Raw genomic sequence first — 23,228 nt, 5'->3', positions numbered from 1 at the left:
ATTGTCTTTGGTACAGCCTTGCGGGCTACCTTAGATCCTGTCTGGAACAAGGTAAGGTACAGGTAAAATAAAACAGAGGCATGTCTGTGTTTGTCAGTGCTCATGCTCCCAGTTACCAGCTCTCTCCGTAGCCTGGCCAGCTCCTCCTTTTTCTGCTCTTCCTCCTGTTGTCTGGCCTCCTCCAACTGCTGGGCTTTCTGGGCTTCTACCTCAGCCATTCTCTTCTCCAGCTCCTGCCGCTCCTTGGCTCTCTTCTCAGTAGCCAGCTGAAAAGGTTCCTGAACTAGAGAACCAGAAAGGCCCTCTAAGTACAGAAACAGAAAAAATATTGGTGCATAAGCAGGACTTGCATAAACCTACGCCCCCTGGAATGAGCAAGTGGCACAGACATGCACACTAACAAGAAGACTGTGCTCTAAACAAGCCCCACTGGGAGAAAGGTAGAGCAAACCACATACAAAAAGTTTTAGAATTTTAAGACTTCAAAGGGCCCCTGGAAATCATCTAGTGTAATTGGGAAACAAGCAAAGAGATAAAGTAACTTGCACAAAACTACATAGTGATTGATTTTGAGGCAGACATAGGAGAAAGAGCCCAATATTCTTTTTGTCCCTTTTTGGAATGATTTTTTTGAAAAAGAGATGGGGTCTTGCTATGTTGCCCATGCTGGTCTCAAATCCCTGGGCTCAAGTGATCCTCCCGCCTGGGCCTCCCAAAGTGCTAGGACTACAGGCATGAGCCATCACACCCGGTGGAATCCCAATATTCTAGCACACTACCCAGTGTTTAAGGAATCAAATGTTTTATATCTAAAATTTGCTTCAGGGTGAATTCCAGAAAGCCATACTGGCTCTCCCTCCCTCATTTACTTGTTTCTCTATGGGTGGGGAAAACCTATCATTGTTGTTGACATGCCAGCTGCTTCTGCCAAGGTTCATGTTAAATGAATCTGGCCCTAATACATCCTGCAACTCAACATAGCTGCTGGGTTCAATAAAGGCAAAAAACTGGGTCTAGGGGAAGAAAAGCTACCATCTGCTAAAGTCAAATGCTTCTAGTTGACACAGCATTGTACCGACACACTGAATCCCAGCATCCCACTGGGAAGTCTGACAATTCTGCCCCAATCCCATCAGAGTACATATAATACTACCAGCAACTGATTTCTTCTCTTTTTTGGGAACAAAGGGCTCCTGAGAGATGACCGTGTTTGGACGAGCCTTGAAGCAAGCTGCTTCTTTCTGCTGTCTCAGTTCTTCTTCCAGCTATTAGAGAGAAAGTCGGTCAGATGAGCAATGCCTCAACTTTCTATGACCACTACCTCAATAACTTAAGTTCTAATGTCTGAACTGTTTCATCAATAAAAATAGCAGATTTAATATAAACCCTAGTAAAAATCTCTCACACAAACTTTATAATGAACAGATCAGTCTGACAACATTTGAACTCACTGAGAACTAGAAAGTATTTTTAAGATACTTTTAAGATTCCCGGCCGGGCGCGGTGGCTCAAGCCTGTAATCCCAGCACTTTGGGAGGCCGAGGCGGGTGGATCACGAGGTCAGGAGATCGAGACCATCCTGGCTAACATGGTGAAACCCCGTCTCTACTAAAAATACAAAAAACTAGCCGGGCGTGGTGGCGGGCGCCTGTAGTCCCAGCTACTCGGAGGCTGAGGCGGGAGAATGGCGTGAACCCGGGAGGCGGAGCTTGCAGTGAGCCGAGATCGCGCCACTGCACTCCAGCCTGGGCGACACAGCAAGACTCCATCTCAAAAAAAAAAAAAAAAAAAAGATTCCCAAGTTTGCATTTTCAACATTGAAGTTTACTTTTAAATTAAAAAAAAAAAAAAGATTCCCAACAATAAATGTTTGAGATTCTTGACATGCTAATGACCCTGATCAGATCATTACACATTATATGTATTGAAACATCACTATGTATCCCAAGAATATGTACAACTATTATTTGTCAATTAAAAAAATAAAAAGTTTTAAAGTTACTTTTAAGACCAGACATCATGAAAATAAACAACTAGACATTTTCTGCCTTCACACATGATTCATTAGGAACTATACAGTATCACCTATAAAGTATTCTTCCCACCTCCAAAAAAAAATCTAACCAGAATTGAATCAAGCCTCTAGATCTTACTACTCATTTATAGGAAATACAAGCAACAGAGGAACATGTTAAACAACTGTGTGGGAATGCAATCAGCAAAATCCAGATTGTGGAAAATTTACAGTACAAACAATCCAGTTTATTCAACAAATAAAATGCAAAGAGAGGAGCCTATCGATTGAAAGAAGATTCAGAGATTTAGCAAACAAAGACACTATGTAGACCTATATATGGATATTGATTTTAACAATTCAACTGTTTAAAAAGTAATGAGAAATGTGCAGATATTTGATTACTTTTAATCTTTTTAAATGTGAGAATATTATTGTGGTTATAAGTCCTTATATTTTAAATATATACACTGAAGTATTTTTGGATGAAAAGGGATGTTACAGAGAATTTGTTTCAAAGTAATCTTATATAGGTAGAAGTATCCAGCGTAGGGATAAGTGGGTAGAAGTAGGGATGAAATAAGACTTTTCATGTTTTGATCATTATAGAACCAGGTGATGGGTTCATGAAAATTCATTATACTATTCACTCTACTTTTATATTTCTGAATAGCTTTTTAAAACAATAGTTTTTTTTATTGTTATTTGCAGAAAATGCCCTACACAAACATTCTGTGTCTTGGTCATTGAGAAGGGGAAATTCACTATTTCCAAGGCAACAGTCCTAAGGTTCCTAGAGAACCACACCAACAGGGGACCAACTTTCAGTCATGAAAGCCATTACATCTCTCGGGCTTCAGGACGGGTAATTCCTACAAACCAACCACAGCCTAGAGCTCCTTTTGGAAAGAGTCCAGGATTAATGATGACATAAAAATCCCAATAAACTTAGAAATTCAGGGGAAACTTTTTCCAGCCGGATAGAATTAGATCCCAATTAAATCAGCAAATAAGCAATTAATTGTTTTAAATCACCTGTCATTTATAAAGAGCAAATAACACATCATGCTGAGAAAACAGCATTGTACATTGACAACTATCCTCCCTTACTGTTTCTTACCAGTGCACCAACAGAAAGAAATAAACACAATGAATGAGTCTAATAGATGAAATAGATAAGATCTTAAAGAGACTCCCGACTCCAGAAAAGCTGGTCGGTTCCCACATTCCCCGGGTGATCACTTGGAGCAGGGACGTTCCCAGGTGATCACTTGAAGCAGGGGTCAGCAAACTCTGGCCTACAGGCCAGATCCAGCTCGCAACCTGTTTTAGGACAGCCCTTGAGCTAAGAATGTTTTTTATATTTTTTAAGAGTTGGCTGGGCACAGTGGCTCACGCTTGTACTCTCAGCACTTTGGGAGGCCAAGGCGGGCAGATCACTTGAGATCAGGAGTTGGAGACCAGCCTGGTCAACATGGCAAAACCCTGTCTCTACTAAAAATACAAAAATTAGCCAGGTGTGGTGGCACGCGCCTGTAATCCCAGCTACTTGGGAGGCTTAGGTGGCAGAATCACTTGAACCTGGGAGACGGAGGTTGCAGTGAGCTGAGATCGCACCACTGCACTCCAGCCTGGGTGACAGAACGAGACTGTCTCAAAACAAACAAATAAAAAAAGAGTTGAAAATGTAGCTGGCGCGGTGGCTCACATCTGTAATCCCAGCACTTTGGGAGGCGAAGGCAGGCAGATCACGAGGTCAGGAAATTAAGACCATCCTGGCTAACACGGTGAAACCCTATCTCTACTAAAAATACAAAAAAATTAGCCAGGCGTGGTGGTGGGCGCCTGTAGTCCCAGCTACTCAGGAGGCTGAGGCAGGAGACTGGCGCGAACCCAGGAGGCGGAGCTTGCAGTGAGCCTAGATCACGCCACTGTACTCCAGCCTGGGCAACAGAGCAAGACTCCGTTTCAAAAAACAACAACAAAAATGTGTGCGTGTACACACACACACACACACACACACACACAAAATGTGAGAGACCTTATGTAATCTTCAAAACCTAAAATATTTCCTATCTGGCCCTTTACAGAAATAATGTACTGACCCCTGATTTACAGTGAGAGCCCCTGAAACAATCTAGTATGTCAACCCAGGTGATTTCAGTGTGGTGAGTCTGCCTGTCCAATCAATCAACCAAGCAATTAACGTTTTGGCTGCTCTCCCCATCCCCTACCTGGTGCTTCCAAGTTTGTGCCTTCAGAGCACCTCTTCTGTCAGTCTCCAAGCAGAACGGTTCAATCTGGGTCACATTCTTTACCTTCTTCTCTGGCAGATTAATGGTGTCAAAATGAGGCAAGGGAAGTGCCTTGAACTTGGGCACCTAACAGAAAAGAAAACATGAGATTTAAGATAAAGACTAGCTGGAAAGCAATAGCTGCTCCAGAATATCTGGATGAATCTGAAAAATAAGGAAGGACAATCAGTTTTCAAAGCAGCATGGTCTAGGAGAAAAGAATAATGGGTTCAAAAGGAAATCCAGGTTTTCCTCCTAATATTGCCTATAACCAGCAGTGTGATCAGAGGCAAGTCACTTAACCTCCTTGTGCCAGAAGGATTATTTAAATTACTTGTCCCATTTATATTTTATAGGGTTCTTAGAAAGATCAAAAGTCAGTGATTTTATAGCTAAAAGTACTATAGAAAGAACTATCTTTGAGGGATCAAAGAACAGTATTATACTACTTGCAGAAATGGAAACACCTACCTCCCCTTTCTGCAGTTCTTTTATTTTCTTCTCCTTCTGTAACTGACGCTCTTTGTCTCGAGAATCAAAGGAGAAAGGGCATATTTCCACAGTTCTTGCCTCTGGGATTTGGGGCTTAAAAGGCACCCCATAATGTGGCACAGGTTGAGCTTTTATCAAGACTGGTTCGTCCTCTTCCTAAGGGAAAAATTGCAGTTTAGAAATAAGACTCCTCACTCTTAACTTCCCCAGAATGTGGAGTCAGAAGACATTATATTAACATGTGGCATTAGTTAAAACAAATCACTGAGCCTCTTAGGTGTCTTAGCTTCCTTTTCTATCCAAGAAGGATGATGACTTAGGTAAGTCATCTACCACCAAGGGCTAACACAATTACTCTTTAAAGATGAAGTTTTCCACAGGAATGTTGTAAAAACTAAATAAGATCTAACATTATGGATAAAATGAACATCAGAAGATCGGTCCCAACCAAGCATATACTTTAGTCCCTTTGACCCAGCCTCTAGACTTCATTAAAACATGTGACTGGGACTTAATGGTTGCCAAACCCAGAATAGGACCACGTTGTTTGGGTTCAAGCTGGTAACACAAGATTACTGCGTATTTTAGTTTCAAATGAACCTATAAAAAGGCTTATGCTTGCAATCTGCTATAAAATTACCCTAACTCTGGATATTTATAGATAAAATGGAGCTGTAACAAGAAACTGGCCTGATCAATGACAGTTTATATATTACAATTCCATAAACCATCACCATGGTCACGTTTGCAACTCCTGGGTTAATGGAAATAGGACAAGGTGGATGTAATTGCTTAGTATGAATTTTCAAAATCCCTCACTGAATAGTGACAATCTAAGGCAAAATAAAGTGCAACTTTTGATCCATGTTACAAAGAGCAGCTGATTTTCAGTGCTACAGCAGACAAGCCTCCAATGCTTAACTTCTCCTTACTGTTTCCATAAATTGTAACTAGTTATCACTAAGAGCAGAAAATTCATACCCTTACCAATTACTTTGTTCTTGGAGGAACAAAAAAAATGAACAAATGTTCATATCCATTCTTAAAGACAAGTCCAGAAAAGAATGGATGCCTTTGAACTCCATTAAGATTAATAAATGATAAGGCTTAGACTGACTGACTATATAAAGGAAAAAGAACCCCGCTGCTCCCAGGGAATCACCTCATCTTCTTTGGTGGGCATTCGAATTCTGTTCTTCAATGCAAAGGCTGGTGACTTGGGGACAGTGATTGGAAGTACCCTCTTTTCAGGAACACCCTGAAAGGAGTAAGCAACTCAATTAGATATCACAAAACGATCTCCACTAAGCTGTATGAGAAGATTAAATCCTTTTTTCCCCCTTTGGGCAGAGACAGGGTCTCACTATGTTGCCCAGGCTGGTCTCAAACTCCTGGGCTCAGGCAGTCTTCCTGCCTTGGTCTCGCAAAGTACTGGGATTATAGGTGTGAGCCACTGCACCTGCCCTAGAATGATATTTTTGAGTTTTTAAAGTATAATTAATCTAAGCACAGAAAATAAAAGAACACCAAACTGGAAAGAACACCAAATTGTCAACTCTCGTATCTCTTTGAGGGTGAATTAAGAGAGAAATTTAATTTTATACATCTCATAATCCTTTTATTTGTTTGTTTGTTTTGAGACAGAGTCTCACCCTGTTGCCCAGCCTGGAGTGCAATGGGGCAATCTCAGCTCACCGTAACTTCTGCCTCCTGGGCTCAAGCCATCCTCCCAACTCAGCCTCCTGAGTAGCTGGGACTACAGGTGCTCACCACTATGCCCGGCTAATTATATTTTGTAGAGATGGGTCTCAAATTCCTGGCCTCAAGCAATCTCCCGCCTTGGCCTCCCAAAGTGTGAGGATTACAGATGTGAACCACTGTACTCAGCCTTATATCTCATAATTCCAACACATTCAACTACTCTGAAGATTTTTCCTTAATGATTTTAAAACACTGCTAACATTTCAAATCGTTGTGGAATAAATGACATGTATCATATTGTGTGCATAATTTAAAACTAATACATTTTAGAGAGTTGTTCCATAGCATTTTTTAATTCGCTCAGAATTGATATTCCATCACAAATCTGGCAATTAATCCTAACTGCAAAATGCTATCTCTTGGCTGCTGTTTTGAATGAAGTGTATGGCCAGATCGATTAAGAACAAAACAAAACCTCAGTAATTTCTTGTTACACTCATGTTCACATCCTGCCCTCATCAGCTCTCTATTCTGCTCTTCCCTAAAGTTTCACTGCCAGACCTACATCAACTATTGCCTGTGCCATTCTGCTAGTCTCCTAATAGTCTTTCAGTTCCGCAACTCATTCTTCCAATTCATTGTCTACATATAGTCCAAATTATTACTCTAAAACATATTTGATCACATCACTTTCTGACTTAAAATTCTTCAGGCCAGTCGCGGTGGCTCACGTCTGTAATCCCAGCACTTTGGGAGGCCGAGGTGGGTGGATCACGAGGTCAGGAGATCAAGACCATCCTGGCTAACACGGTGAAACCCCGTCTCTACTAAAAATACAAAAAAATTAGCCAGGTGTGGTGGTGGGTGCCTGTAGTCCCAGCTACTCGGGAGGCTGAGGCAGGAGAATGGTGTTAACCCAGGAGGCGGAGCTTGCAGTGAGCCAAGATCATGCCACTGCACTCCAGCCTGGGCGACAGAGCGAGACTCTGTCTCAAAACAAACAAACAGACAAACATTAATTCTTTAATGGCTCCTATTGCCTACCTACAACAGCATAACAAATTCCTTGCCATGAAACACAAGGCACTTGCTTGAATCTCACTCATAAATATCTCCTTCATGGCCTCCTTAGTAGTAGCATTAATCTGGTACCCTCCTGACTCTCCTGCCTTACTTCTCACCCCTCCTTACACAACACGTTCCAACCACAAAGAACTACTGGTCTCTCCCCAAATGGTTCCTGTCTCATTACCTTTGCTTGTGCTTTCTCTGTCTGAAATGCCCCAGCTGCTTGAAAGCACCCAATTCATCTTTTCAAGCCTCCACTTTTATAAAGCCTTTCCTCTTTTATAAAGCCTTTCAATAGATCTCTCCACTCCCAGGACCTACAGAACTGACCCCTTTATCCCACTGTATATGGTTTCATCACAGTCCATACAAAACTTAATTGCACTTATTTATTTAGATGTTCATTTCCCCCTGCTAGCCTAAGTGCTTCGAGGATGGAGACTATTTTATTCCATCAGTCCCAAGTACCTAACATAGACCTTGGCAAGTATAAAGCATTCAGTAAATGTTTGTTGAATGAATGCAGTAAGAATGAATGAACACATGAGTAATAGAATTTATACCTTGGACTCTAGGAGGATACCTTGGGAGCCTTCTCCTTAATCCCAACAATGCTGCAACCGTTCGAAACATGTTTGGAATGTCTTTCTTGGAGTGGCTTTCAAAGGCACTTTCTGGACCATGCGAGATAGTTGCTCAATCTTTACTATTCATTTAACAAATAGTTTCCACCTCTATTATCTTGGACTACTCAGAAGTTTTAGTTCCAAATAACCTTAGACTAGATTCTAAAAGCAAAATAAAGTTTCAAATACACGTGAAGATTTGTCACCCTGGGAGGGATCCAAAAGGCTCATCTCAGGATTCAAGATGCATGGCTTTTCCAAAATGCTTTGTGCAGTATCACAATCATCAGAAGGGATTTACAGTCTCTCAAGGTGACCACTGGGAATGCTCATTCTGCTGTGAAATTTCTTATATGTTTTCTAAAGAATCATTAGCATAGTGATTCTTTAGAAAATCACTAGAATCATTAGCATAGCGAAATCCAGTATAGTAGCTCTTGTATTCAGAGTGACAAAACTCCAAGAAATGGGTTGTCAAATGATGTTTACCATAAAACAGCAACAACAAAAAAATCTGCTCTTCTATAGACATGTGGACACTAGCATCTTGCTTGAATGCACCAGGGGCAAGTGGAAGAGAGACAAACAGTGAGCAAGGAGCCACGGGTCTGTCTGTTCCAGTCCAGCTCTGCTTCCAATCTGTGTAACCTTGAACACATCAGATACACTTCTAGGCCTCAGGGTTTTTTAATAAAATAAAGTAATTGAAATAAGCAATTGAGGATTCATTTAGTTCTAAAATAATTCCCTCTCTCTGCATTCACCCAACAGAAATGTCTGCATTTTAAAGAGAAGCAATGGAAACCTCTAAAAAGTAGGCCATGAAGGAGATATTTAAGAGTGAGCTCAATCTCTTAATTAGCTGGGGGAAAAGAAAAAATGATTTATGAAAATTGTCTTTGCAGCAACTATCCACTCACATCCCATCCTCCCTCACATCAAAGTTAACTAGGGGTTCAATTAGAAATAATGAAAAGAAAACTGGGTTTCCAGAAACAGAGAAGGTTTCTTTTCTTTTCTTTTTTTTTTAATTGCTGTTTTAAGTTTTTTAAATTATAAGCTCCTTGAGGACTGGAATATTGTCATTTGCATTCTTTTGTCTTCCCATATTACCTACTAGAAGACCCAGTAGTATCTGTTCAATGAACATATGTTGGTTAATACTACCGTATTTACTCATTTACACATCTATCTGCTCTACCAGACTATGAAAGCTTTGAGGACAAGGGCAGTGTCTTGTATCATCTTTGAATTCCTAATGTCTAACACAAATTAGAAACACAGGCTGGTGCATGTCAGCTTGTACTATTACTCACTCAGTTATCCGATATCAGAGTTCTTGTACTGTGGTGGTCACTATGCTAGGGACTGGAGATACAGAGTGAATAATACAGATATACATGGTCCCTGTTCTCAGGGAGCTCACATTCTAATGGAGGTAAGAGACAATGAAGAAGTAACAAATCAAATACTTCCAAATTTTCACAAGTGCTCTAAAGAAACCCAGCAGAATATAGAGCTAATGGTTATTAGAGGGATGCTCCCTCAATGAAGGGGAAGGTATCTCTAAAGAGGTGATACGTGGTTAGAATGGGCCAATGTTGGTGGACAGATGATGCATTTAGGAAAAGCAGCCAGGACTGGGGATGGGTATATTGAGGTGAATACTTCTCCCTAAGACAGGATATGCCCCCCAGGTACCCTGGAACAGGATCTCAGGCCTGTCCCAGGGCAGTTAGGAAACTACTCTGAAGCAATGTTATTTTGGGAAGTATATATATTTAAAAAAAGACTGCTGGCCTCCCCAAGTCATCCCTAAAGTATCTCTGCTAAAATTACTCACTGGCCTCACTGACACCACATCCACCTCCGTGGTGCCCCGGCTGCCCAATAGCCAGTACTAAGTTCACATTTCACACCCTCGTGCTCAAGGCTTTGTCACTCCACCTCTGCCCCAGGAGCCGTTTTCTCATTTCTGCCTCACTTGGGCCCACTGTTGCCCAAGCCCATCTTTTATCAACCCTATTTATTGTCCCCTTGCCACTTATCAACCACAAGTGGAAGTGCACAGGAAACACTGCAAGGACACACGAAACAGCTTCAACACTGGGGGGACATGGATGGGGAACAACAGCATCAGACAGATAAGCTGCATCAGGCTCTGGAAAGTGGGCTCTTAAATTCTGCTGTAAAAGTTCAAGACTAGAAGTTTGAAGACTCTGTTTTGTTTTGTTTTGTTTTTTGAGACAGAGTCTCACTCTGTTGCCCAGGCTGGAGTGCAGCAGTGCAATCTCAGCTCACTGCAACTTCCACCTCCTGGGTTCATGCAATTCTCCTGCCTCAGCCTCCCGAGTAGCTAGGAGTACAGGCGCCCACCACCACGCCCTGGTTAATTTTTTTGTATTTTTGGCCAGGCGCGGTGGCTCAAGCCTGTAATCCCAGTACTTTGGGAGGCCGAGACCGGCGGATCACGAGGTCAGGAGATCGAGACCATCCTGGATAACCCAGTGAAACCCCGTCTCTACTAAAAAATACAAAAAACTAGCCGGGCGAGGCGGTGGGCGCCTGTAGTCCCAGCTACTCGGGAGGCTGAGGCAGGAGAATGGCGTGAACCCGGGAGGCGGAGCTTGCAGTGAGCTGAGATCCGGCCACTGCACTCCAGCCTGGGCGACAGACCGAGACTCCGTCTCAAAAAAAAAAAAAAAAAAAAAAAAAAATTTTGTATTTTTAATAGAGACGGGGTTTCACCATGTTTGACAGGCTGGTCTCCAACTCCTGACCTCAGGTGATCAGCCCACCTTGGCCTCCCAAAGTGTTGGGATTACAGGTGTAAGCCACCACGTCTGGTCGACTTACTCTCTTTTAAATGTTTCCATGGGCAAGCTACATTCCCCTGTGAAAGGAAAATAAATCTCGGGACCCCAAATCAAAAGTGGTGGTGTGCCTGTAGTCCCAGCTACTCGGGAGGCTGAGGCAGGAGAATCACTTGAACCTGGGAAGCAGAGGTTGCAGTGAGCCGAGATTACATCACTACACTTCTGCACTCTAGCCTGGGCAACACAGTGACATTGTCTCAAAAAAAAAACAAAAAAAAAAACAGTAGTTCAGGTGTGACTGATGCTATGAGAAAGGATCTTAGGTGAGTTGTAGACTTTTTTTTTTTTTAAATAAGCACATGTTTCCTAAGAACCTTCTATTTTAAAAGGTAACCTCTATTTTTATATAACAGCATGGGCTCTGGAATCATATCACCTAAGATTCATATGCTAGTTCTGCCGCTCACTAGTTTGTGATCTTGAGCAAGTTATTTAACCTCTATGTTTCCTAACTTTAAAATGGATTGATAAAGTACCCACAGTGCTTACCTCATAGGGTTGTTGTGAGAATTAAGTGCATTATTACATAAATGTAAAGAGCTTAGAATAAAGACCTGGCATATAATAAGCATTATATAAGTATTAGCTATTATTGCTGTGTTATTTGTGGCAAAAGGTACTGGTTTTCCATTTATATATTTATTTAAAAGTTCCCTTTAAATTTACGTTAGGTCACAAAGTGAGTTGATTTTTAAAATAATAATATTGGTATGTAACGTACAAGGATATAGGACAAACTGAGAGAGTGGTATATAAATAAAAACAAAAACTTAGGTAAGGGGAAAAGCTAGGAGCTTGGAGGAAAATATGTTATTAAAAGCTAGGTGCCGGCCAGGAACAGTGGCTCACGCCTGTAATCCCAGCACTTTGGGAAGCCAAGGCAGGTGGATCACCTGAGGTCACGAGTTAGAGATCAGCCTGGTTAACATGGTGAAACCCCATCTCTACTATAAATACAAAAATTAGCCGGGCGTGGTGGCGTGCACCTCTAATCCCAACTACTCGGGAGGCTAAGGCAGGAGAATCACTTAAACTCAGGAGGCAGAGGTTGCTGTGAGCCGAGATCATGCAGTGAGCTGAGATCACGCCATTGCACTCCAGCCTCGACAAGAAGAGCTAAACTTCATCTCAAAAAAACAAAACAAAAAATCAAAAGCAAGGTGCCAAAAAAGTGTTATAAAAACCCTGAAGAAATAATTTCTCTTATCTGGGCCTCCATTTTCTAGTATGTAAAATTAAACGTTGAGCCCTTCTGGCTCTAGAACTCTGAGGCTTGCATATAACCTCCTTTTCCCTTGTTGTATTCACAACACTGTTTCCTCAATGGGTAAAGACAAAGAAGGCACAGCCCTTAGAGATTAATTACTTGGGTGGGGGAAGATTTCTTAAAAGTTTATTGTAACTTGGAGATTAATTACTTGGGTGGGGGAAGATTTCTTAAAAGTTTATTGTAACAGAGTTTGGCATATAGTACATGTGCTTCATGGCAGGGGGAAAAAAGCATTGTGAACAGAAGAGAGATCTCATGCAAAAAGCCCTCAATTAAAAGTAGGTATCAGGGAGAAGAACCATTTCTTTTTTTTTTTTTTTTTTTTTTTGAGACGGAGTTTTGCTCTGTAGCCCGGGCTGGAGTGCAATGGCCGGATCTCAGCTCACTGCAAGCTCCGCCTCCTGGGTTTATGCCATTCTCCTGCCTCAGCCTCCCGAGTAGCTGGGACTACAGGCGCCCGTCACCTCGCCCAGCTAGTTTTTTGTATTTTTAGTAGAGACGGGGTTTCACCGTGTTAGCCAGGATGGTCTCGATCCCCTGACCTCGTAATCCACCCGTCTCGGCCTCCCAAAGTGCTGGGATTACAGGCTTGAGCCACCGCGCCCGGCCGAGAAGAACCATTTCTAAGCCTAATCATGACTTTTGTAAAGCCTGGAAAATATAACTTCAAGTTGCTTCTGATTTAGTGCTAAGAAAATACAACAAACAAAACTAGGTACTCAGTCAAAGGTAATACATTGGTGCAGTTTCCCCTAAAAGCATGGTGACTCTAAAACAAGCAAAAAGCAAGAAGACAGGAAAACAGTGCTTCCAGAGTAATCCTGGACCTGCATCAATCCAAGCAATCCAAACCACTGGCGGTGGGTGAGGTCCCCATCTGCACTGAAATGTAACTAAAAGCCGCTTTCGCATTTATGCAGGTGCCTAACTCCATTGCTTATTCTGTGACTGTAGCCTTGCTTCCTGATTGCACATTTTCTCTAAAATTGTGGTTGTGAGTGTATTATCAAACTACAACCCACTTCTCTGAAACAGTTTCCAGTGGCTCTTGATAAACTTTTCTCCGGCTTAACTGACCCACTAACAGCTCCCAGTAGAAGCTTCATGTTTCCCACCATCAGGCTTTTTATCATGTAATTCCTACTGCTTGGAATGTTCTGCCAATCCAGTCCATTTGCATTTCTGCAAGTCAAAATTCTATCATATAATGGAGAGGCAATATAAGGAAGTATTAGGATCACAGACTCTAGCTAGAGTGTCTGAACTCTTACTTGCTCCACCATGTACTAGCTGAGTGCTCTAGGAATATTACATAACCTCTGTGTGCCTCGGTTACTTCCTCTAAAACAGGTGATAAAGTAACCCACTGAAAGGGGTTGTTGTCAAAACTAATGGGCTAATATATGAAAAGGGCTTAGAGCAGTCCTGGCACATAGTAAAACTGTCATCTATTATGGTAACAATAGCAACCCAATGACAGTAACTATTACTACATATTGTCAAGGCTCAGGTCAAATGGTGCCTCTCTACAAAGCACACCCTGAACTTTCTATCTGGAAGAAACCATTTTCTCCTCTGAATTCCTATTTTAACTGTCATCTCTCTCAGAACACTTCTGTCTATTTTCTATTATTCACACATATATTATCTCCCATACCAGACTTTGAGCTAACTAAGAGCAAAATCCACCTCTGATAAGTCTCTTTATCACCTACAGTTCCTAATATGATGCCCTGCTTATAATATCAACCCAAACTTTTGTGTGAATGGGTGGATATTTAGTCATGAGCAGGACACTTCTGCCAACACGCATAGCCTCAACCTTACCACAACATCTTCCAAAATTTTAGTAGGGCAAGGTCTGGAATGAAATTCAAAGTGTTCATCCTCTGATTTCTTCTTTGATTCTCGCTCCTGGATTCTTTTCTCAATTTCCAAATCAAAGCCAATAGGCTCAGTGGGTGGTTTCACAGGTGGTTTCTTGGGCAAGATGGGCCCACCTTCAAGAATTCTGGGATCAAGTTCACGTGCTTTGAATTTGTATCTGTAAGGTAAAAATTTAAATAACCACAAAAAAAATTTTAATAAAATAAAAACTTCACAAACAAAGTGAGCCAACCACAAAGAATAGTAATCATTAAAATTATGCTCCCATTGACTGGACAACAGAATAAAATAAATAAAAATGAAAAACAATTGGCCGGGCACAGTGGCTCATGCCTGTAATCCCAGCACTTTGGGAAGCCAAGGCAGACGGATAACTTTAGATCAGGAGTTCAAGACCAGCCTGGCCAACATAGTGAAACCCCATCTCTACTAAAAATACAAAACTTAGCCAGGCATGGTGGCACACACCTGTAATCCCAGCTACTAGGGAGGCTGAGGCAGGAGAATCTCTTGAACTCGGGAGGCAGAGGTTGCAGCAAGCTAAGAGGCACCATTGCACTCCAGCCTGGGCAACAAGAGCAAAACTCCATCTCAAAATAAATAAATTAATTAATTAATAATAATAAAAGAATAAAAGAAAAAATGATTACCCATCACACACAGTAAAATTTCAACTCTCCACAACACTATCTTTACCTCTAGAAGAAAGAATAAATGAGACAGTCCTAACATCCCTACCACTTAAGAATTGAGGCTTCATTTCACAGAAGAAGCTCCCCTCCTCAAAAGCAGCACAAAAAGGAATGGAAGAAGGATATAGGAAATAAACTCCAACGCTATGAACCACACTAAGTTTCCATTTCCCTCCACTAGTAATAGCTGTAACAATACCTTGAGGAGTCACAAAAGGGTGGGATCTACCTAACCTAACCTTAGAGGGCACTCCTTAATTGAAATCCTAAGTAAGTTCTTCTACTCCAACCTCGATTTTGTGCGGGGGGGGTGTGTGTGTGTGTGTGTGTGTGTGTGTGTGTGTGACAGTCTCGCTTTGTCACCCAGGCTAGAGCGTAGTAGCATGATCTTGGCACACTGAAGCATTGTCCTCCTGGGTTCAGGCTGCCCCGTAGTAGGTGGGACTACAGATGTGTGCCACCATGCCCAGCTAATTTTTTTTGTATTTTTTGTAGAGACGTGGTTTCACCATGTTGCCCCAGGCTGGTCTCAAACTCCTGGATTCAAGTGATCCTCCTGCCTTGGCCTCCCAAAGTACTGGGATTACAGGTGTGAGCCACCACACCCAGCCTGGATTCAATTTTCACCACTTTATACTCCAGGATATCTCCATATTCCCACTACAGTCCTTAAATCATAAAGGCAGGGATGTAGCCTGCAGAGCATACTGCTCAAATGCCATAAATTTTCACGGAAAGAAAAATAGCAACTGTCATCCTTACAGAACTGAAAATAAAGTAGGCAGGTTCTTGGAACTCTTCCTCAGATACTGCCAGTGGGACTTACTGTTGCAGTTTCTCGAACTCCTCAGCCTCCAGCTCTGCTGCACTTTTGCAGGTCACAGGCCGTGCACGGTGTCTGGTTTGCAGTACAGGAGTCTGTGGGTCTCTGCAAATCTTGGTCACAGAAGATTTGGAGGGTAACAGGTCTGTAAACAGAGATGACAGACGTTCATCTAGCTTGGCAAGACCCAGTTTACTTTTAAGTGCTGATTCACCTATGTAGCCCAGAGAGGGATAAACCAACCACAAAGTGGCAGGCCCACAACCCTCAGCTCAGCTTACATGGGTAAAACCAACCAACATTCAGTTACTTCTCCCCTATTCCTCTTTTATTGAGGGGTATGACTAAGGTAGCCTTTGGGTAAACTCTACTGTCATCTTCTCAACTGAAAATCCATCCATGTCTGGTCTGATAGGTTCCTTATCACTGTAAGGGCCTAGACTGGCTTTCATTTTCTTTGAGACAGGGTCTCACTCTGTTGCCCAGGCTAGAATGCAGGGCCATAATGGCTCACTACAAATTCAACCTCCCTGGACTCAGGTGATCCTCCTACCTCAGCCTCCTAAGCAGCTGGGACTACAGACATGCACCACCACACCCAGCTAATTTTTATATTCTCTGTAGCGACAGGGTTTCACTATGTTGCCCAGGCTGGTCTTGAACTACTGGGCTCAAGCAATACACCCATCTCAGCCTCCCAGATTGCTGGGATTATAGGTGTTAAGCCACTGTGCCTGGCCAGGCCTAGACTTTCTATTGACAATGCCAATTATTTTGCTTGTTATTAACACAAAAAATTTTTGCTTATTCCAGCTTTAAGATATAAGACCTTCCTGGTCAGGCGCGGCGGCTCACGCCTGTAATCCCAGCACTTTGGGAAGCCGAGGCGGGTGGATCACGAGGTCAGGAGATCAAGACCATCCTGGCTAACACGGTGAAACCCCGTCTCTACTAAAAATACAAAAAATTAACCGGGCGTGGTGGCGTGCACCTGTAGTCCCAGCTACTCAGGAGGCTGAGGCAGGAGAATGGTGTGAACTCGGGAGGTGGAGCTTGCAGTAAGCCGAGATTGTGCCACTGCACTCCAGCCTAGGCAACACAGCAAGACTCAGTCTCAAAAAAAAAAAAAAAAAAAAAAAAGATATAAGGCCTTCCTAAAGACCAAGTAAAGCCTGAATAGAATGGCTCAAACCTGTAATTCCAGCAATTTAGAAGGCCAAACCAGGAGGACTGCTTGAGGCCAGGTGCTCAAGACCAGCCTGGGCAACATAATGAGACCCTGTCTCTTAAGAAAATATAAAAATTAGGTGAGCATGGTGGCATGCACCTATAGTCCCAATTACTTGGAAGGCTAAGGCAGGAGGATCACTTGAGCCCAGGAGTTGGACACTGAAGTGAGCCATGATCATGCCACTGCACTCCAGCCTGGGTGACAGAGCAAGAGCCTGTCTCTAAAAAGCAAAACAAGAAGGAAAATAAATAAATAAATAAATAAAAATCAAAACAAAAAAAGACCAAGTGAAAACTCCCAATTTTATGAAATCAATATAAAAGCAACAAGACCACCTCTTATATATAGAAAATCAAATGGAGAAAATTAAAAACTAAGTTAAAGCATCAATATTAAGATATCACCACCACTCACTGAAAATACTAATTTACTTGGCCAGTGAAACCTTGTCAATTTTCATAACTAATATAGAATGAATCTTTCAATTTAGGTCTTGTCACGTAACAGTGGTAGATCAAAACCAAATCTATTTTAGAAATAAGCCATGTTTCAAAGATACATATAACCATTATTTAGCTGTAACTGTACAAAGTTTTAAATAAAAATTGCATAGTATAATTTCTCTTTCCATTTGCCAGGACTAGTATTCTAAAAGCATGACATATCAGACTCTGAGTCATATATTATTTGAAAAGTTATGCTTAATATTTAAATTTCCATTAGAATAAAGAAGAATATTTCATTATTTTCATACTATAAAATCTAACAAAATCATTTTGGCTACTAGAACATAATAACAATATTTAAAAATGCTACACTTGACCAGGCGCAGTGACTCACACCTGTAATCACAGCACTTGGAGGTCGAGGCAGGGGGATCACTTGAGGCCAGGAGTTCAAGACCAGCCTGGCCAATGCAGCAAAACTTGGTCTCTACTTAAAATACAAAAAGTAGCTGGGCATGGTGACACACACCTGTAATCCCAGCTACTCAGGAAGCTAAGGCACGAGAATCGCTTGAACCCAAGAGATGGACATTGCAGTGAGCTGAGATTGCGTCACTGCACTCCAGCCTGGGTGATGACAGCCAGAACGAGACTCTGTCTCAAAAAAAATGCCTATGCAAGGATATAAAAAATTTAGAGATCCTCAAAAGTAAAACAACCACATTCTGCTTTATCCAGAATACTATCCCTATACTCCCAACAACTATTTTATACCACCTTCACCCTTCAGATTTCACCTTCCTTCTTGTAGCAATTATTTCCATAAAGATAGAAACTATTAAATTAGAATCCACTCATCTGCTCACCACCAAATCTACAGACTCCCCCAGTATTTGCACCCATTCCTCCCACTCTTCCATCCTCCTTTTAAAGAACACTCACTTCACCTGTGCTAAGTATCCCTCCAATACCTGCCTGTTCAGGGACTTAATCCATTAGTTATCTCCTCTCTCTCGTACCTTCAGCCTCTTTATCTCTGACAAGATTTCTCAACATTCAGACATGCTCTCCCTATCTCCCACCTCCTTTGACTTTTGCATCTCCCTCCTCCTCAAAAGCTTTTACCATAATTTGTAGTGACCTATTTATCTCTAATGACAGTTTAAGAATGCAAAGAACTAGTTAATTTATCTCTAATGACAGAGATAAATAGGTCGCTACAAATTATGGTAAGGGCTTTTGAAACTTGATGTCAGAAACTTGATGTCGAGTTTTGAAACTTGAATTAGAAACTTGATGTTGAGTAGCACCAAGTCCATTTTATTTACCTCTATACACCTAACACAGTGTGCCTGGTTAGTAGTAGTAAAAATTTTGGTGGACCACTGAATAAAAAGCACATAGCCTTGAATGAATGAATGAAATGCCTTCATTTTCTATAGGTAACTAAATGCAATGTGACACTTTGACACATGGCAAAAATGTCCATTAAGGGCATGTAACAACATCTCAGGTTGCCTTAATTCATTCCCCTTGGCCAGTTATTGATGAGGAGGATCAAGATGGTTGATGGGTATAAGACAGATAGCTGGTTGGCTTGAAAAATTCTGAAGGATACATTTGTTGTCTGCACAGTCACATGCCATACTTTAATTGAAAAACTAGGATTTCAGCTAAAGACAAATCTGTGCTTAAGATGTAAGCAGAGGGAATATAGGAGAGGTTCCATCCAACAGTGATACTGGTAGGAAACTTACTAATATCATCCTTCTTGCTCCTCAAATGATATCTGTTAGGGGTTCGTTTATGGAAGTCTTCAACCTGCTGTGCAAGGGGCACATATGTAGAAACTGTTTCATCATATGTTCTTTTCTTTCCTTGGGACAGGTTGAAAGGCTTAACAATGGTACATCCCTTAGTCACTCGGGCCTGTAAAGAGAAAAGTTGTTCCCCAAATGAAATGTCATGGAAGAGCTCACATCTACCATAAGCCACATAGTTGGCACAGAGGATCAATAAAAAAGGCCTGTGTAAAACCAAGATGATTATTCTGAAGTTTGTCTGTCCTTGAGCAAGGGTTATAACTAGTCTATTCTCATTAAAAAGAAAAAAAAAGGAAGAAAGGATCTAGCACTTAACAAATCTTATGTTCTGGAATAGTACAGAGGTAATTTTTCCCCAACCATGTCAATGTTTTGAAGGAATCCAGAGTAAGCTATCTTAGAATTGAAGACAAAATGTGCTGCACAAAGGAATCTCACCCTCAACTTCATTTAAAAAAAAAAAAAAAAGGCCGGGCGCGGTGGCTCAAGCCTGTAATCCCAGCACTTTGGGAGGCCGAGACGGGCGGATCACGAGGTCAGGAGATCGAGACCATCCTGGCTAACACGGTGAAACCCCGTCTCTACTAAAAAATACAAAAAACTAGCCGGGCGAGATGGCGGGCGCCTATAGTCCCAGCTACTCAGGAGGCTGAGGCAGGAGAATGGCGTAAACCCGGGAGGCGGAGCTTGCAGTGAGCCGAGATCGCGCCACTGCACTCCAGCCTGGGTGACAGAGCCAGACTCCGTCTCAAAAAAAAAAAAAAAAAAAAAAAATGATTGGGCCTCTGGGTCTGCATCAGGTCAGGCAGCTTCCTGAATCAGTGGAATCTCTCCATACATCCCCTAAAGTGACTGATGAAGAAGCCAATTCCTATTCCTTGAACCAGTAATTTTGATAAAACTGTCTCTAATTAGAAGCAAAATCCTTCAAGGACCTGTATCTCAAAGAAAGAAGCATAACCTCAGGGTTTAAGAATGCAAATAACTAATTTCAAAAAATGATGATACTGACTACAAATGCAAGTGGAGATTATTAGTACTAGAATTTTTACTTATGATTGTTACTGACTTTGTTGGTGCTCTGGTAACAAAGCAGCATGAGATTTGACTGGTCTGCCCCAACCCTATTTCTCCTATAAGATCTGTTATATTGGCCAGGCATGACGGCTCACGCTTGTAATCCCAGCACTTCGGGAGGCTGAGGCAGGTGGATCGCCTGAGGTCAGGAGTTTGAGATCAGCCTGGCTAACATGGGGATACCCTGTCTCTACTAAAAATACAAAAATTAGCTGGGCGTGGTGGCAGGCACCTGTAATCCCAGCTACTTGGGAGGCTGAGGCGGGAAAATCACTTGAACCCAGGAGGCAGAAGTTGCAGTGAGCCGAAATCGCGCCATTGCACTCCAGCCTGAGCAACAAAAGTGAAACTCCATTTCAAAAAAAAAAAAAAGATCTGTTATATTTTACACAACTTTATAGACACAAAGATTTTTTCTCAATTATACTATTATAAACAGTGACCACAAATGCTACACGTAAAATCCTAAATGAATATTAGTAACAGAAATGCTCATTTGGCCAGGCGTGGTGGCTCACGCCTGTAATCCCAGCACTTTGGGAGGCCAAGGTGGGCAGTTCACCTGAGGTCGGGAGTCCAAGACCAGCCTGACCAACATGGAGAAACCCTGTCTTTACTAAAAATACAAAATTGGCCGGGCATAGTGGCACATGTCTATAATCCCAGCTACTAGGGAGGCTGAGGCAGGAGAATCGCTTGAACCTGGGAGGTGGAGGTTGCGGTGAGCCGAGATTGTGCCACTGCACTCCAGCCTGGGCAACAACAGTGAAACTCCGTCTCAAAAAAAAAAAAAAAAAAAGAAATGCTCCTTTAGTCTACCAACTTACAGGAGATGAAGGATGCTTTCGTAGTTCAGATGTAAAGTTCACTTCCTTATACTCCTCCTGGTTCTTAGGATGTTGTTTGATTCGCTCATCTGTGCGGAAGTGGAAGTCAACTGATTTGGTGACCTGGCTCACTGATTTCTTCACAGGTTGCCCTGAGTGAGGAACACAGTAAAACACACAGATAACATTAAGATAAGGAACACCAGTAAATCCCCTTTACTCCAGTCCTTTTGCTATTTCTGTTACCATGGATCTAACTTTGTTCACTACCTACATGTAACCCAAAACTTGAAGTAGTCCTCAGGGACACTAATATATGTGTCATATTCATTGAGTATTATTGGGTTTGAGGCCTTTCAGTTATATGCAAACTAAAAAAAAAAGTAGTAGGCTGGGTGCGGTGGCTCAAAACTGTAATCCCAGCACTTTGGGAGGCCGAGGCAGGTGGATCACAAGGTCAGGAGATCAAGACTATCCTGGCTAACACGGTGAAACCCCGTCTCTACTAAAAAATACAAAAAATTAGCCAGGCGTAGTGGCGGGCGCCTGTAGTCCCAGCTACTCGAGAGGCTGAGGCAGGAGAATGGCGTGAACCTGGGAGGCGGAGCTTGCAGTGAGCTGAGATCCGGCCACTGCACTCCAGCCTGGGCGACAGAGCGAGACTCTGGCTCAAAAAAAAAAAAAAAAAAAAAGACTTCAAAAACACCTAGCAAGAGTGTAAGAACCACCCCTCATGAATCAGTCAACCATAGCCAAGCTCACCTATGCCAGCCAGAGCAAGTTTCTTGAATTCTTCATTCTTTTTCCGCATTTCCACCACTTCTTGCTGCATTTTCATACTCTTCTCCAGCTCTTGCTCCTCAGTACTTTTTAGAACCTTCTGCCTAAAGAGAAAATCAGTAAATGAGAAGAGAGGAGAGGAGAAAGGTGCTCAGTGACTCAAAAGAATCTACAGGCATTATATAATATTTTTAACCTGTGATAAAATAATCATCAAAACCAAAAAATATCATCTAATAAATAGATGTTAACTTAACTAGATAACACCATGAAAATAAATAAAAACGCACACTTTGGCCGGGCATGGTGGCTCATGTCTATAATCCCAGCATTTTGGGAGGCCGAGGAGGGGAGATCACCTGAGGTCAGGAGTTTGAGACCATCCTGGCCAACATGGTGAAACCCCGCCTCTACTACAAATACAAAAATTAGCCAGGTGTGGTGGCACACGCCTGTAATTCTAGCTACTCAGGAGGCTGAGGCAGGAGAATCGCTTGAACCTGGGAGGTGGAGGTTGCAGGGAGCCGAGATCGCGCCATGCACTCCAGCCTGGCCACAGAGCGAGACTCCGTCTCAAAAAATAAATAAATAAATAAAGACAAGAAAATGCACACTTTATACCAAAATATTGAAAAAAATTCAGAAGAAAATAACTAAAATAGATTAGAATATATTACAAAATATCCACAAATATAATCATAAATGATTAGATTGGGCTGGGTGCAGTGGCTCATGCCTGTAATCCCAGGCACTTTGGGAGGCCGAGGCAAGTGGATCACCTGAGGTCAGGAGTTCGAGATCATCCTGGCCAACATGGTGAAACCCCATCTTACTAAAAGCACAAAAATTAGCTATCTGTAGTGGTAGGCGCCTGTAATCCCAGCTTCTCAGGAGGCTGAGGCAGGAGAATTGCTAGAACCCGGGAGGTGGAGGTTACAGTAAACTAAGATTGCGGCACTGTACTCCAGCCTGGGCAACACAGTGAGACTCCATCTCCAAAAACAACAACAGCAACAATGACAAAAAAGATTAGGTTGTACGCCACAAGAAAAACTAAAAGACCAGTAGAAGCCTGGTGCAGTGGCATGCACTTGTAATCCCAGCTACTTGGAAGGCTGAGGCGAAAAGATTGCTTGAGCCCAAGAGTTCAAGACCAGCCAAGGCAACACAGCAAGGCCCTGTCTCAAAAACAAAAACAAAAAAAGACCAGTAGAATGAGGAAAGTATCTACAACGAAAGGTTAATATACATAAAATACATGTAACAGAAGAAACTAACTCAGAAGTAAAGCAGACTAAATC

The 23,228-nt window shown here is 42.1% G+C and overlaps 1 protein-coding gene and 1 long non-coding RNA gene across 12 annotated transcripts in view; one reads left to right on the top strand and one right to left on the bottom strand.

Moving 5' to 3' along the window:
• TPX2 (TPX2 microtubule nucleation factor) overlaps positions 1-23,228 on the bottom strand; it is a 61,913-nt gene that overhangs the window by 3,110 nt on the left and 35,575 nt on the right. For 8 of the 11 annotated variants that reach the window (XM_015149281.3, XM_015149283.3, XM_077951411.1 and 5 more), the window contains 10 exons: positions 21,910-22,031; positions 21,148-21,299; positions 19,178-19,349; positions 15,747-15,888; positions 14,169-14,385; positions 5,963-6,058; positions 4,780-4,956; positions 4,249-4,395; positions 1,154-1,265; positions 117-304 (listed from right to left, as the gene is read on the bottom strand). In XM_015149281.3, the coding sequence (XP_015004767.2) occupies positions 117-304; positions 1,154-1,265; positions 4,249-4,395; positions 4,780-4,956; positions 5,963-6,058; positions 14,169-14,385; positions 15,747-15,888; positions 19,178-19,349; positions 21,148-21,299; positions 21,910-22,031 (1,525 nt within the window). The remainder of the gene's footprint in view (positions 1-116; positions 305-1,153; positions 1,266-4,248; positions 4,396-4,779; positions 4,957-5,962; positions 6,059-14,168; positions 14,386-15,746; positions 15,889-19,177; positions 19,350-21,147; positions 21,300-21,909; positions 22,032-23,228) is intronic. The other 3 variants (XM_077951414.1, XM_077951415.1, XM_077951416.1) reach the window with 1 other exon arrangement.
• LOC144332057 (uncharacterized) overlaps positions 1-23,228 on the top strand; it is a 78,450-nt gene that overhangs the window by 20,133 nt on the left and 35,089 nt on the right. The gene's annotated exons all lie outside the window — the stretch shown is intronic.

The sequence above is a fragment of the Macaca mulatta genome, chromosome 10 (genome assembly GCF_049350105.2).
Source record: "Macaca mulatta isolate MMU2019108-1 chromosome 10, T2T-MMU8v2.0, whole genome shotgun sequence".
In the NCBI taxonomy this organism is placed as follows: Eukaryota; Metazoa; Chordata; class Mammalia; order Primates; family Cercopithecidae; genus Macaca; species Macaca mulatta.
Note: the sequence above shows the minus strand (reverse complement) of the source record. Positions and strands in the feature narration are given on the sequence as shown.